The following is a 13,028-nucleotide window of genomic DNA, read 5'->3' on the forward strand; positions in this document are numbered from 1 at the left end:
TTGGCAGCTTCCTCTTCATATCTTCTGATCATCTACTGGTGACTGGCTGCTGTTCTTATAAATTCAACTATTCAGGTTTTCCCAAAAATCTTAGTACAGTTTTTAGCTATTAAATTTTTAGAGGAGATTCCTTTTTTGGGTACTCCTTTTTCCTTTCAGGTATTTCTTTTATTTTTTTGGTCTTTTGGGTTCCTTCCAACTTTGAAGAGTGTGTGTGTGTGTATGTGTGTGTGTGTGTGTATGTGTGTGTGTATAGTTGTGAAATAAGACAGCAAAGGTATTTTGGGACTAGGGTTTAGAAAATCTTGAATACCAGGCTAAAGTATCTCTATTTTCTTTAGTAGACCATTTGGATGTTTTCTGATATTAAATTTATAATATTTCTATTTAATGTGAATATTACTCCTTTTCTCTCCAGTATGAGGGCTAATTAATGATTATGTAATTTAAAAAAAAAACCTGTATTTTAAATATAAATGTGACTTCCCTCTCGTAGTCACTATTTTGATAGCAGTGCATAAGAATAAATTGACTTCCCCTTGCTGCCTTTTACGCTATAAAACGATTGTCTCACAAAGACTTATTGGCCTCCTTTGGATGTTATGAGCAATAATTAGTGTTTGTAAGAATGCTTGTCATTTGTAGAGTGCTTTGAAGACACATGGTACTAAATTAAATACTACATGGGTGGTTTAAAAGTAAAAAGACATACTTATTTGAACAGTTCTTTTAGTTATCAATTCTTAAAGTTAATTTCCTATTGTATAACATTTCTTTTCTGTAATCTTTCTCAGGACTATATCATATTGTCATCCTAGATCATCCATTATAACTTTATTAGATAGAACGTTTTTTTGTCCTGAAGAGCTACTAAAGCTTCTTGGACAGGGGAGTGCCTGTGCTTAGGAATAGCAGTTTACCAGCTCTGTAAACACTGGATTATAGAAAATGGAGCCAGGGAGACCAAGTAAAAGATTATTGTACAAGTCTAGAGAGAAGTGATGAACTTTAGAAATAAGGTAGTGACAGCATGAGTGGCAGGAAAGAAGGGGGATGATTTTGAGAGATTTGGAGGTAGAATTGTCATGTCTTGGCAACTAATTATATATGAGGAATAGAGACAAGAAAGACTGAAGAATTTGCTGTAACTCCAGTGTTATAAACGTGGATCACTAGAAGTATGGTGATATTTGCAATGGAAATTGGTAACCTAGGTAACTCAGGAAGAATTTGATTTTGTCATGCCATTCTCCACCTGATAAATGGTCAAAGGATATGAATAGACAATTTTCAGATGAAGAAATTAAAACTATTTCTAGTCATATGAAAAGGTGTTCCAAATCACTATTGATCAGAGAAATGCAGACAACTCTGAGATACCACTTCACACCTTTCAGATTGGCTAAGATGACAGGAAAAGATAATGACAAATGTTGGAGGGGATGTGGGAAAACTGGGACACTGATACATTGTTGGTGGAACTGTGAACGAATCCAACCATTCTGGAGAGTAATTTGGAACTGTGCTCAAAAAATTATCAAACTGTGCATACCCTTTGATCCAGCAGTGTTACTACTGGGCTTATATCTTGAAGAGATCTTAAAGAAGGGAAAGGGACCTGTATGAGCAAAAATGTTTGTGACAGTCCTTTTTGTAGTAGCTAGAAACTGGAAACTGAATGGATGCCCATCAGTTGGAGAATGGCTGAATAAATTATGGTATATGAATATTATGGAATATTGTTGTTTTATAAGAAATGACCAATAGGATGATTTCAGAGAGGCCTGGAGAAATTTACATGAACTGATGCTAAGTAAAACAAGAAGAACCAGGAGATCATTGTACATGGTAACAACAAGACTATACAATGATCAATTGTGATGGTCATAGCTCTCTTCAACAATGAATTGATTCAGACCAGATCCATTTGTTCAGTAAAGAGAGCCATCTACACCCAAAGAGAGGACTGTGGGAACTGAGTGTAGAGCACAATGTAGCATTTTCATGCTTTCTATAGTTGTTCACTTGCATTTTTGTTTTCCTTCTCAGATTTTTTCTTTTTCTTTCTATATCTGATTTTTCTTGTGCAAAAAGATTACTATATGCTTATGTATACATATATTGCATTTAACATATATTTTAACATGTATTGGAATATCTGCTATCTAAGGGAGGGAATGGGGGAAAGGGGGGGAAATTTAGAACAGAAGGTATTGCAAGATTCAGAAGGTTTTCCTGGGGGCAGCTTTAGTATCAGTTGAAATAAATAATTACTCCAAAATTGCAGCCAGCTGGTAAAACTGCAAGCGTTTATTTCTCCTTACAAATTAGTCCGGTTAGTTGAGGCCTATCTCTCTGCCTGGCTCCAAGAGATCTTGCAGCTTTGTCCTTGGCTTCTGCCTCTGCTTTCTTCAGCCTCCAGCCAGCTCCAACTTGTGGCTTCTCAATCTCCAACTGAGGCGAGTCGGCTTCTGTATCTCCCAGAGTGCTCTGTCTCCAACCCCAGTCGAAGTTTCCCAGAACTCTCTTGCATCGCTCACTGGAACTGTATTTATGCTACTTCTCTGAGAGTGGGATTGTGGGATATCTCCCAGCATGCTCTCTGAAATCTCCCAAACATGTGAACTCCATTGAGTTCTTAGATACTTATGAGCTCTCTAAAGGTATGAACACAAGCATTGTTTCCATTAGTTGTACTTAGTACCTAGTTCAAGTTCTGGCCCAAAATATCTCTTTCTAAGATTAAATCAACTCCGATGCCTTAACACTTTGTAAAGATTCCAACACATAAGGTTTGCAATAAAAAGCTATAATAAATAAAGGACAGCAATAAAAATTAAATTTTAAAAATTAAAAAAAAATTTTAAAGGAAGAATTTGATTGTGATTCCATTTTGGGCTTCTTATTTCAAATGGCTAAAGGATGCCCTGTTGGAAATATTGCATAGATAGTAGGAGATATTGAACTGGAGCTTAAGAGGGAGTTGAGGATCTGGGAGTCATCTACATGAAGATAACTGAACCGGGGTATATCTGATTAGGTATTTCAAAGAATTATGGGAAATGAACAAGGTTTTGGGAATTACTGTGTGTTTTAATATTAAATGAAAAAAATTGATCCATAAAGATTTAATCTTATTTCTGTGTCAGGGAAGATTTGCTGAAGGTCAGAGAGGCAAAGACAAAGTTAGTCCCTGCCCTCTAGATCAGGGGTTCTCAAACTACGGCCCTTGGGCCAGATGCGACAGCTGAGGACATTTATCCCCCTCACCCAGGGTTATGAAGTTTCTTTATTTAAAAGCCCACAAAACAAAGGTTTTGTTTTTTCTATAGTCCGGCCCTCCAACAGTCTGAGGGACAGTGAACTGGCCCCCTGTTTAAAAATTTTGAGGACCTCAGCAGATACTTATATTTTACTTTGGTGAAGAGAAGGGTTACAACAGGAAATTTATCTTATTATAAAATCAATTTCTTGTCATCCTAGATGGAAAGCAGTTTAATTTGAGGTAGAAAACTGATTTGGGCTTTTCATTTTCTAAATGAAAGTTTTAATCCTTAAACTCTTATTTGATTTATTTTAATATAGGAGGACCAGACTCGTCCTTATATCACATCTAGCCCCACAAATGGAGCAGAATCCATTTCAGAAGGCTGGATTTCCCGTAAACCCTATGACACCCATTTTGGTGATGTACATTTTTATGACTATGAAAGTGACTGCTGGATTTGGAAGGTGTTTCCTAAAGCTCGGTTTGTTTCTGAATATGGCTATCAGTCCTGGCCCTCCTTCAGTACATTGGAAAAGGTAAACCTGTATTTCATTTTTCTCTTGCATTAGGGAGTCAGAGTAGTAGGACATAACATCTAACTTCTCAACAGTGCTCAATGGGTGATAATATATTCACTTCCTTATTTAGAGTAAATTTTAGGGAAAGAAATCAGAGAAGATGATTTTTTATATTATTATCTAAGGCAAATCTCCTTTAAATAATATTTGAATTCATTCAACAAACATTTATTAAATGCTGTAAATGGCTTTATTTTTGCTGTCAATTATGCACCTTCAACATTGTTTCCTTCAAGATTATTTCCTTTTACTTATTATCTATGGAAACATGATTATTTACTTTTTGTTATTTTCTTCTTTTGGTATTTGAAGAGTCAATTGATTAAGTCAGATTTACCATATTATAAGAATTATTCAGATGTTTTCTTATATTTGATTGTGCCAATATAATCAATATAAGGATTTGGATGGATTAGCTTAGTAAGAAGGTATATAGGCTTTAAGTGAACATTTCTTATATTTTTATTTCAAATTGTCAAACTCTTTTAGGTCTGTTTTCAGGCATTGTGATTGGTTGGCACCTCATATTTTCTTTTTAAATTTAACAATCCAAGGATTATTTCAGAATTGTAGGATTGTAGCTTTAAAGTTAGAAGGAAACTTAAAGGCAATCTAGTCCATCCCCCCTCATTTTACAGATGAGAAATCTGAAGTCTACTCCAAGGACACACTAATATAAAGTATCAAGGGGGAGTTTGAATATAGGTTTTCAAACTCCAGAATCAGTGGTCTTCCCTTTTGTACCACATGTGCATATTCTTGATGTTTGTTTATATAAAAGTGAAAGGGATAGGGATGAACACTGCTACAAAGTAAAATTATATCTATTTGTAATTATTTGTATTTGAAGTATATTTACTTAGATAAGAGGAATTAAAACAAATTACAAAATAACCTTTTACATCAAAAGAACCAGCTGTCCAGCTTCTTTCCCTATTAATCTGACCATTCATTGAAAGTCTTCTCCATTTCTTACCATCTTATTGTGGGTCTTATTCAGGACTTTATCTATATGTATTATCCTGGGGATCTCATCAACCCCAATGGGTTAAAAAAATCATTATTGTGCAAATCTACTGAATAGGGAGCCCCCATTTCTGTTGCAAACTCCAGTCATGTTTTATCAACTACCTGCCAGATATTTCTTCCTTGATATTATTTATGCATTCCTCATTCAACATGTGCAAAGTAGAATTCATTATCTTCCACTTTAAACTGGTCCCTCTTTCAAACTAGCATCTTTCTGTTGGAGATTACACCTCTGTCACTTGTTTGTAACTTCAAGAGTAAATTTTTAAAAATTTAGTGAAAAGAGAATGTGTGGAACAAATGAGCAAATTCATCTATTGATGAGTGACATTTACCACTGTGATAGTGAATGAGTGACTTTTACCATTTTGAAAGTGAAATTTTGTCTTTGTTCCAGATTATGTAACCAATTTCACTCGTGTCTTTATTTCTATTCATTATTATCATAATGAACTTTTATTCATTATGAAATTTCTTTGGCCTAAATAAACAAAATAATATATTGAAAAGTACAGAAAATTATTAAACAGCCAGGGAGTTTAAGCAGGCTCTGGCAAAACATTGTTTTGTATAGAAGCACTTTTTCAGAATCCTGCAAAGAAGAGATTTGAGCACACAAACCTGATTGCGCCAATACTGATTTTTCAGTATTCCAAATGACAACTAACTTTAGGCTTGTCCATTACTGATAAGAATGTGGGATGGAAAACTGAAAGCATTTGTAGAAATGTTACTACAGACAACATATAAACATCTTTTGTAGTGTCTAGGATGTTTTCTAAAGTCATTATCCTCAATCTGAACAAAAATATTTTTTGTTGCCATAGTTTGATTTTTATCTCTTCTTTTGCTTCTAAAAAGGTTTCCTCTGCTGAAGATTGGTCTTACAATAGCAGTTTTTCATTACATCGACAGCATCATAAAAATGGTAATACTGAGATGCTTAACCAAGCTGCCTTACATTTCAAACTTCCTCAAAACTCAGATCCATTGATTATGTTCAAAAACACACTCTACCTTACACAGGTGAGACTTTCTAATTCTCTTGTAAATATGACTGCTGATTTCTTTTGGCTTATGGTAAAATATATTCACTTCAATTCAGATAATTAGGGATTCTTTAAGCTAATTGGGGAATAGCAAAATATCTGAATTCTACAGTCAGAATTTTTTCTAGAACCTTTTGTCTGTTTACATAGGGAGTATTGACTGTAGCAAGCTGATAGGTTTGGAAGAATATTTTAGCCAGTTTTCTGTATTTGAGATGAAAATTCAGAGTGTTTTTTATTTTCATTACTCATTTTGGTATCTTGGATCAGTCTTTCCTCTGGTGGTTAATAGCTTCCAATTCTTCTTTTATTGGCAGTCATTTCTTGGAAATCAGACCCTTATCAGAGATATATTATGCAAAGATATTTTTCCCAATGTCTACTTGCATTTTTTCTTAATTACATTGATTTTATTAATATAAAAACTTTTCAATTTTATATAATTTAAATGATCTGCTTTTTTTGTGCTGATTTCTGTCCTTTATTTTAATTCCATATTTCCCCCTTGCCATAGCTGTGGAAAGAAAGAGATCTGATTGTGTTGTTGTTTTACTCCTTTGTCCCATACCATATCCTGTGATATACTACCTAAACAAAAGAGCTGAGCTCCTTTTATTCAATTTCAATGTTCTGACCGTTAAACATATTACCTTATCCTCCTTTTATTTTTTTCCTGTTTCATCTCATATAGAGACAACATTTCAGATGGGAAGCAATGTCAGAAGGAAGCATCATGACCTAATAAGAATTAAACTGTTGACCAAATCACGTGGCCTGGTTCTTTCCTTTTAACTTCTTTTTCTGTTTGATCAGTCTTTGTCCCAGAGGCCATCCCTCTGTATTGGTACTATACTGGACTTTGGATGCTGCCCCTAGAAATTCATTATACTTTTTCCAGGGGATTGAAATCTGCCCAGTGTAACAGTTTCATCTAGAAGGCAGCCTCCCACTGTACAATTTTTTGCCAAACTAAGCTCATTCTGGTGCCCCTCATTCAGTTTAAACTCTTACCTTCTCTTTTATAAGAATGTTCTTCAAGCCATTGCCCAATTGATAAATGATAAAGTGTTATAACCAGGTCATAGTTTTCAAAGCTATCAGTAGTCACATGAAAAAAATTTTCTAATTCACTATTTATTAGAGATTTACAAATTAAAATAACTCAAAGTTCTCACCTATCAAATTGGCTAATGTGACAGAAAAGGACAATGACAAATGCTGGAGGGGATATGAAAAAATTGGGACACCAATGCCTTGCTGGTGAAGTTGTGTACTAATCTAACCATTTTGGAAAACAACTTGGAACTTTGCCCTAAATTAATACTGCATACCCTTTGACTCAGGAATACCACTACTAGATTTGTATCCCAAAGAGATCAATGAAAAGGGAAAAGGATATATATGTGCAAAAATATTCACAGCAGCTCTTTTTGAAGTAAGGTTCATTAACTAGGAAATGGCTTAACAAGTTATTTTTATATGATTGTGATAGAATACTATTGTGCTAAAAGAAATGATAAGGGACATGGTTTCAGAAAGACCCGGAAAGGACTATATGAACTGATCCAAAGTGAAGTGAGCAGAACTAGGAGATTCATGTATATTGTAACAGCAACTTATAAAGAGTATCAGCTGTGAATCACAGACCTATCCTGATTAATATAATGATTCTGAAGGACTCCTGATGAAAAATGCTGTCTACCTCCAGAGAATTGATAAATTCTGAGTACAATTTGAAATATAATTTTTTCATCTTCACATGCAAAATTCTTACCCAGATATTCCCTCCAGTAAAAAAACAAAACAAAAATAAAACAAAAACATCATTTCCCTAGGATAGAGTGCATGGGGGAGTGTAGAAGATACAGTTTATGTTACCTCACTTCAGCTATCCATCTTTGCTTCTCCTAATTTAATTCCCCTGAAATCATTATATCCCCAGGTCCTTTTTATCCCATGATGGTTCCTCTTTGTTCCTTTTTTGTTCTAAACAGTAGTCTGTTTTTCTCCTCTTAACCTTTAAACATAATCTAATTAATTTCATTACTTCCTCCTTTATTGATTATTATATTTTCCTTTGTTTGATTTTGGGGTATTTACAAAATAAATAACAAGGTGCTTCTCTGTATCAATTTTCTTTGGTGTTTGTATGTAGTCCTTGACAGGGAAATATCTATTTTTTTTACAATTGTTCTTTCTTGGTGTGAGTCTTTTTAGATGTTTTTATGACTATTTTCCTTCCATCATTTCACAGAGCTTTTAGAACTATGTCATTACTTTATTCCAGTATAGCAGTCTCACACAGGAGTCAGTTTTTATTTAGAGAGGGAAAGAAGAATCCTATTAGGAGATAGCTACTTCCTTCTGACTGCTTCTCTCATTCTCCAGGAAATAATGTTTTTATTGGAGGTAGAACAGGAAAAAATAACAAATAAAAGGAAGAAAAAGGTAAAATCTTTAAAAGTCATAACACTGAATTGATAGGAGGAGCTTAATATAAATTATCCACTATGACCAGTCAGGATTTGACAGGATCACTTGTTCTTTTCTGAATTTATTAGCATTAGTTCCAACATAATTAGAAACCTGATTTACAAATAGAATTATTTACAATGGTTATTGGATGACAGTTCCAGAAAATTGTCAATATGATAACAATAGATGTTGGTTATGAATTAGAATCAATAGTGATACCTTGGAATTTTTATAGTCCTAGATTTGCTCTGAACTATCTGGGATGAAAAAAAAATATTATGATGACTTAAAAATTATTACTTCATTTGGTTGAGTGACATAAAATGGAAGTTGATCCTTTTCTCTGTACAAATGAGAGGCCCAGACAATTTAAGAACAAGTAGAAATGGCAGAGTTGTGAATAAAACCCAGGCTAATTCCAAATCCAGCATTTTTCCCACCGTACCATCCTCTTTCACAGAATTGTTGGAGAAAAAAATAAGAGTCATTTTGTAATCTTTAAAAAAACGATTAAAAATATTAATTGTTACTTGGTACCTTTGTCTTTCTGTGATGAAGACTATAGGCAGCTTGGTACAGTGGAAAGTATGCTGGTTTTGGGATCTGAGGCCCTGGGTTTTAATTACAGATATAACTACCTTCTATGTGACCTTGGATAAATGTAATTTCTTTGTGTCTCAGCTTCTTAATTTGTAAAACAGGAGGATTAGCTTTCATGGCCAGGGTCTCTTCTATCTCTTACTTATGCCCCAATAAAGTTAATTTGTTTCTCTGATATACTTACAGGCATCTTCCCACTGCAAAAACCTTTTCTATATTAAGTCCATCTCAGTCTATATCTCACATCTCATGCTCATGTTTCCTCTTTTAAGAATGCTCTTCAGGGAAAAAAAAAAAGAATGCTCTTCAAGGGGCACATCAACCCTTTTTTATTTTATGAGTCATTCTTTGCTGAAGAGTACCATGGGCTCTCCCACTTGTATTTCATTTTTTTCTCCTAGCCATTAACTTCTTCCTAGGCTTATGGATGATGAAATATCTTTCCATATCTATACTCTAATACATTCCCTGTGATAATATCTTTCAGCCTGAACTTTGAGAATAATAAAATTCAGTTCTTGTGTCAAAATGGAGTCTTTACTCTTCATGAAGAGAGCCTTTAACCACTCTTCACTTCAAGGGTCATGCTTCTATCACTATCAACCTATTTACAAAAAAGAAACATCAAGAACATAAAACTACATAGAACCATAAAACTTAAAACTTAAGAAGGTCATGTAGTAACAGCCTTTTCCAAACCATCAGTAGTGTTTATGTTGCGAACAAACAAATTATTGAATCCTTAAATTATATGTAAAACTTTTTTTTTTTGTAATTTATATTGTCTATTTTATATTCTGTGATTCTATCTCTTGTTTGGTCATGAAATCTTCCCCTATCCATAGATCCAAAAGATAACTCTTTCCTCTTCCAATTTATTTGTGATGTGACTTTTTATATTAAGTCATGTATACATTTGTAGTTTATTTCAGCATATAGTGTAAGGTGTTGGTCAAAATTTAATTTTTGTCAGATTGCTGCCCAGTTTTCCCAATATTTTTTGTCAGATAGTGAATCCTTGATTGGGGTCTTTGGGTTTATTGAGTACTAGACTGCCAAGTTCTTTTGCTTCTGTCAGTTGTATATATAATTTATTCTCCTGATTAACTTCTCTGCTTTTTAACCATTACCAAATTATTTTGCTTATTACTGTTGTGTAGTATAGTTTAAGGTCTGGTACTTCTAGAGCCCCTTTCTTTTCCCATTTCCCCTCCCCCCCTCCACCATTTTCCCCCCCCCGAGTTTCTTGACCTTTATTCCCTTGCAGAAGAATTTTCTTTATTGTTTTTTTCTATTTCTTTAAAGTAATCCATTGTTAGGTTGACTGGTGTGACAACTAAATAAGTTAATTAATTTAGATAGTATTGTCATTTTTATTATATTGATTTGGCTCATCCATGAGCAATTACTATTTCTGCAGTTCTTTATCCTACAATTATTAATTCCGGTTATGGGAAATTAACTGTCACCAAGGTATCCTTTTCTACTGTTATTAGTTTTGATTGTTAGCAAGTTTTTTCTGAGGTTGAGCACAAATGTGTTTCACTGTAATCTCCACTATGGACAAGGAACATACATATAACATATATTTAAAGATTGACTGTATGCTATGTATTCTCATCAACTAAACACCCCTAACTTTCTTTAGTTGATTGAATTAAAAAATATTTATTAAGTGTAAATTGTTATTTTTAGATCATTGTTTCTAGTCCATCACCATTTTAATCTCTGTTTGCACAGCATTATTTACGGGTCCCTTCTAAAATAGACTGTTATGATTTGGACGTTGCCTAAGAAAGATTGTTGCTTTCTTTGCTCTGAACATGTGATTCCTCATCTAAATCTGTTCTAGGACTTCCTTCATTTTGTGACTGCCATAATATTCCATGATGACTCCTTGTGCTTACCTGTCTACTCAGTCATGTTCATGTGATTTCCCTTCTGACTGTTTTATCTTGTCCTTCTGTATCTGATTTTGTTTAATTAAAATCTGGGACTTTTTATTTTTCTGTCTTAAATTTTATTTGCACCACCTAACTTCTTTAGTATAGACAAAATAAAATATCATGTAAAATTTAAAATTTTAGTTTGGTTTCTTCAAGTTCAGTGTCACTGTATCATAGTTTTCCTCACCTTCATCTTCACTCTTCAGCCTGTTAAAGAAGGGAAATTAAGAGATTGGGCACCTTGAAGCTCTCATCTAGTCTCTATATTCCTGAGCCTGTTAGCTGTATCCAGGCAGTACCCTTTGGTGATCTCAATTGTTTGTAGAGAGATCTCTGTTTTAAGCATTTATTGTCTAAATTTTATCCAAAGGCTACCTTTCCCATTATAATTGCTGTAGTGATAGCAATTGGCCTTTGAATTGTTTCAACATACTTTTTGTTTTACCCACAGAATCAATATATGTGAAATATTATGCTTATGATGAATTTATCCACTGGTGTTCATGGGTTCAAATTATTTAATATTATCCTATTGCTTCTATAACCAGAATAGTATCCTTCAATGTGAGGAACTAGGAATGTTATCCTTTATCGCTGAGCTATGTAAAGATTGCTGTTCTTCCCAAACATTCCTTCTACACAGCTTAATCACACCTGAGTTTCTTGCAATAACTAGGCTAGATTAATTAAAATATTTTTTGTAGCATAGTGCCCGGATTAAACTGAGATATTCTCATTCTCTCTCTCTCTCTCTCTCTCTCTCTCTCTCTCTCTCTCTCTCTCTCTCTCTCTCTCTCTTTTCCCCTCTCCCCTCTCCTTCCCTCCCTTTCTCCCTTCCTCTCTCCTTTCCCTCCACTATAATGTATTTAACTCAGAATTCTAGATTTTACCTCTTCCTACTTTGTGAGTAAATTTAGATGCTAGGAAAGTTTGAGACCCAGTCTGGCCTTCTCATTGACTCTTGACTTGGTTGATATACTTTGACATTGAGTATTTTACTGCTAACCTAGGCCTTAGGCATAGGATCCAACTTTTTAGAGTGTAAGGTATGGTGTTCAATTCAAGAAGCAATTATTAATCTTCTTTGTGCAAGCTGCTATCCTAGGGGTGTAGGCATATCTTAAACATATTGATTCTTTTGCGGGAAAAACATGTATTAAAACAATCCACCTAGGTGAAACAATCTCTTACCTCAGGCACCTTACATTATCCTGGAGGGCTTAATTCTTGACTACTCCTACGATCATAAATTTAGGGTCAAGGGTACTTTTTACTGTAAAACAAGTTGCTAGAAAGCTCTCCTTTATGTACCCTCCTCTCTCCTTGTAGAAACTTGGCAATTATGAACTACCTGAGTATTATCACAAAGTGTAGTATAGTATAGGGGGAAAATGATATGGAATCAAGTGAATTCAGATCCTGCTTTTGATAATAGTATGTAAATTATTTTACCTTTCTTACCCTTAGTTTCCTTACCTGTAAAATAGATAATAGGTAATATTTAACGATGTTACTCTATTGCATAAACTCCAACAGCTCCCTATTACCTCTAGAAACAAATAAATCTGTTAGGCATTTGAAACATTTTACCTTCTGTCCCCACCTTTCTTGCCTTATTACACATTATTCCCCTTCACAAAGACCAGCCAATCTGGTCTTGTTACTCCTCCATATATATGCTCTTTCTTATGATATGGTTCATCTCTATGCCTTTGTATTAAGTTGTTTGCCAAGTCTGAATACAGTCTCTCCTCCCCTTTGCCTTTAAGGCTCAGCTCAAGCATCTATGTGAGACATTTCCTATGTCTATCCAGATACTCTCTTCCCCCTACTCAGGTTATTTTGTATCTAAATTGTATTTATATATCTATATTTGTGCATTTTGTTTTCCTGGGCAAGATTGTCAACTTTGTATCCCCGGTAATTGCCACATACATGACTAATATATTTAAGTGCTTAGTAAGTGATGTCTTATAGTACCTTGCAGGGTAATATATTGTTTGAATCAAATGAGATGTTTTATTTAAAGCACTGTGTGAGTTATAAAGTATTGTATAAATATGAGCAGTTTTTTTTTTAATGA

General features: G+C 34.2%; 1 protein-coding gene across 1 annotated transcript in view; it reads left to right on the forward strand.

The window, feature by feature from the left end:
- MANBA (mannosidase beta) overlaps nucleotides 1–13,028 on the forward strand; it is a 117,650-nt gene that overhangs the window by 84,206 nt on the left and 20,416 nt on the right. The window contains exons 12-13 of the mRNA XM_031942781.1: nucleotides 3,586–3,804; nucleotides 5,737–5,901. Of these exons, the coding sequence (XP_031798641.1) occupies nucleotides 3,586–3,804; nucleotides 5,737–5,901 (384 nt within the window). The remainder of the gene's footprint in view (nucleotides 1–3,585; nucleotides 3,805–5,736; nucleotides 5,902–13,028) is intronic.

Source organism: Sarcophilus harrisii, chromosome 6 (genome assembly GCF_902635505.1).
Source record: "Sarcophilus harrisii chromosome 6, mSarHar1.11, whole genome shotgun sequence".
Taxonomy (NCBI): Eukaryota; Metazoa; Chordata; class Mammalia; order Dasyuromorphia; family Dasyuridae; genus Sarcophilus; species Sarcophilus harrisii.